The sequence below is a fragment of the Hemibagrus wyckioides genome, linkage group LG10 (genome assembly GCF_019097595.1).
Source record: "Hemibagrus wyckioides isolate EC202008001 linkage group LG10, SWU_Hwy_1.0, whole genome shotgun sequence".
In the NCBI taxonomy this organism is placed as follows: Eukaryota; Metazoa; Chordata; class Actinopteri; order Siluriformes; family Bagridae; genus Hemibagrus; species Hemibagrus wyckioides.
The window spans coordinates 385,001-387,500 of NC_080719.1; the positions used below are offsets into that span (position 1 = coordinate 385,001).

Sequence of the window (2,500 nt, forward strand, 5' to 3'; positions counted from 1 at the left end):
TGTATCTGTCTGTCCTACTGTATCTGTCTGTCCTACCATATCTGTCTGTCCTGATGTATCTGTCTGTCCTACTGTATCTGTCTGTCATACCGTATCTGTCTGTCCTACTGTATCTATCGGTCCTACCGTATCTGTCTGTCCTACCGTATCTCTCTGTCCTACTGTATCTGTCTGTATCACCATATCTGTCTGTCTTACCATATCTGTCCCTCCTACCATGTCTGTCTGTCTTACCATATCTGTCTCTCTTACCGTATCTATCTGTTGTACCATGTCTGTCTGTTCTACCGTATCTATCTCTCCTACCATATCTGTCTCTCCTACCATATCTGTCTCTCCTACCGTACCTGTCTGTCCTACCCTATGCCTCTGTTCATTAACAGAACTTAAAAACAATATAACAATATATTCTGTGTGATTTCTTCATCTTTACTCCTTTGAGTTCATCATAAAACTTCTCCAGATTTAAAAGATAAGTGAATATGTTAATTGCCGGTGTGTAAATGTGACCGGCAGAAATATAGACATCTCAATGTGATGTTTTTTTCTCACTGACAGAGACGAGGTTTCTTTGTTATGATCTAAATCTGAAATCTGAGTGAGATCTTGTTTGTGTTTGTATTTGTGTTGGGATGGAAAACTGTGTATAACACGATCATGCTGATGCTTTCATGCTGACACTCATTCTGTTGCACTCGCACTCACACACACACACACACACACACACGATACACAGCAATTACACCGTGTTGGCTTGTGAGTGAGGTGATGTTCTAGTATCCAGGTGTGTATTGTGTGTGTGTGTGTGTGTGTCTGCGTGTGTGTCCAAATGCCAGCGCAGTTGGTTGGCCCCAGCACGTAAAGGGTGAAGCTTTTAGGCAATGAGCAGCAGGTGATCTAAGCTTTTTTTTCTCCTCCTCTGTAAGTCCTAATGCTCCTAAAAGCCACTCTGCTGCTGCGCTGCTGTAATTGGGCTTCAGTAGTTAATGTAGTATTGACTGCATTACATGCTCCTGTGCATCCTCTCCCACTAATGCCATTTGCATCACCTTGTACATTTCCCCATATTGCTTTGCCGATGGCAGTTAAAAGCAATCCTGAGCCATGAATCATACGAGGGGGAACTTTTAGCGAGACGGCCGTCCAGACCAGACAATTTACAGTTGAGTTAATCCGGGTACATTAGCGTGCAACACGTATTCACAGAGACAGGACAAATTTATGCCTCTTTTATTGGTTTTCAGATGGCTGAGTGAAAGGATGTGATATGAAATATCCATTTTCAAAACATAAATAATGGCTCTGAAGTGAAGGCCATTACTACATTACATTACTAAAAATAAATAATAAAGATGAGCCCGAGCCACTGCTGCATGAGAACAGCACATCTGGGTCAAAGAGGCTGTTTATAGTGGTTCGGACTCGGAGTTTAAACCTGAGGAAGAAATTAAAGGAAATATGTTTCATATTTTTGAGGGTAAATTCAACACAAAACTCATTTTAGGTTCTGATAAAAACATTAATACTTAAATAAATAAACAGATCACATCAGGAAGAGGAATATTCCTCAGCGAGCTGCACAGGTCTGTTCAGGTCAGGTCGGATTTTCATTTTGTTTTGTTTTGTTTTCTAAGTTTGTTAACTCGTTCCTGTCTCACTGCCCGCTCAGGTACCGATTACAGGAACCGTAACGATTCCGATTCCGTGCATCATGACAAAGTGAGGATGATGAGGATAATGAGGATGATGAAGAGAATGTGCTTTTCAGACTGAAATAATCTTTAATGTATAATAATGTATGGGATATTGACACGTGACAGGTTCGCGTGATCGCATTTGAAGCAAAGCAAGCTGAAACTCTGCGCGAGCGTTCTCTCGTACCGGAAGCGTGTGTGTGTGCAACGTAAATATGAAACCTGAAACATCCCCGCTGCTCAGTTCAATCAAACAAATAAAATGCACGCGCTACCGATTCGCTCTACGGTGCAAAACCCGAACCGAACCCAATCGGTACTAAACGGAACTGAACGGTACTCACCCTCTTCCTTGTCTAACACCATGGTCCTGAGGAATGAGGAGGAGTCCGGCTCAGGACGCTCCGCTCTCGGATCCAGCAGGGTTCTCTTTTTCTTCTCCTTAATCTTCTCTCTCTCTCTCTCTCTCTCTCTCTCTCTCTCTCTCTCTGGGTTTAAAATAAAATAATGAAAATGATCATAGAATAAAAGGTCCGCGTGCTGCAGCAGGTTTCGCGCGTGTGCGCGCTGTGTGGTGTGTGTATGTGTGTCGTGCTGTTTCGTATCAGTCACGTCTTGTAAGGTTCTGTAAGGTTCTCTGAGGTACCGTGAGGTTCTCCGGTCGTGCACACATCCGCGAAGTCGTGTAAACAAAAAACCCCGAGACATACGCGTGACGGCTACATTCCGATCCGAGCAAGACCTAAAACTTCAAAAAGGGAAAAACAACAACAACAAAAAAAAAAAACCGAACCGAACCGGCTCCG

General features: G+C 43.1%; 1 protein-coding gene across 2 annotated transcripts in view; it reads right to left on the reverse strand.

The window, feature by feature from the left end:
- Positions 1-2,500, reverse strand: part of lmo1 (LIM domain only 1) — a 46,075-nt gene that overhangs the window by 43,383 nt on the left and 192 nt on the right. For both annotated transcript variants that reach the window (XM_058400194.1, XM_058400192.1), the window contains exon 1: positions 2,039-2,500. This exon is cut by the window's right edge. Coding sequence is in view for 1 of the 2 variants with exons in the window: in XM_058400192.1 (XP_058256175.1) it covers positions 2,039-2,402 (364 nt within the window). In the remaining variant the exon portion in view is untranslated. The remainder of the gene's footprint in view (positions 1-2,038) is intronic.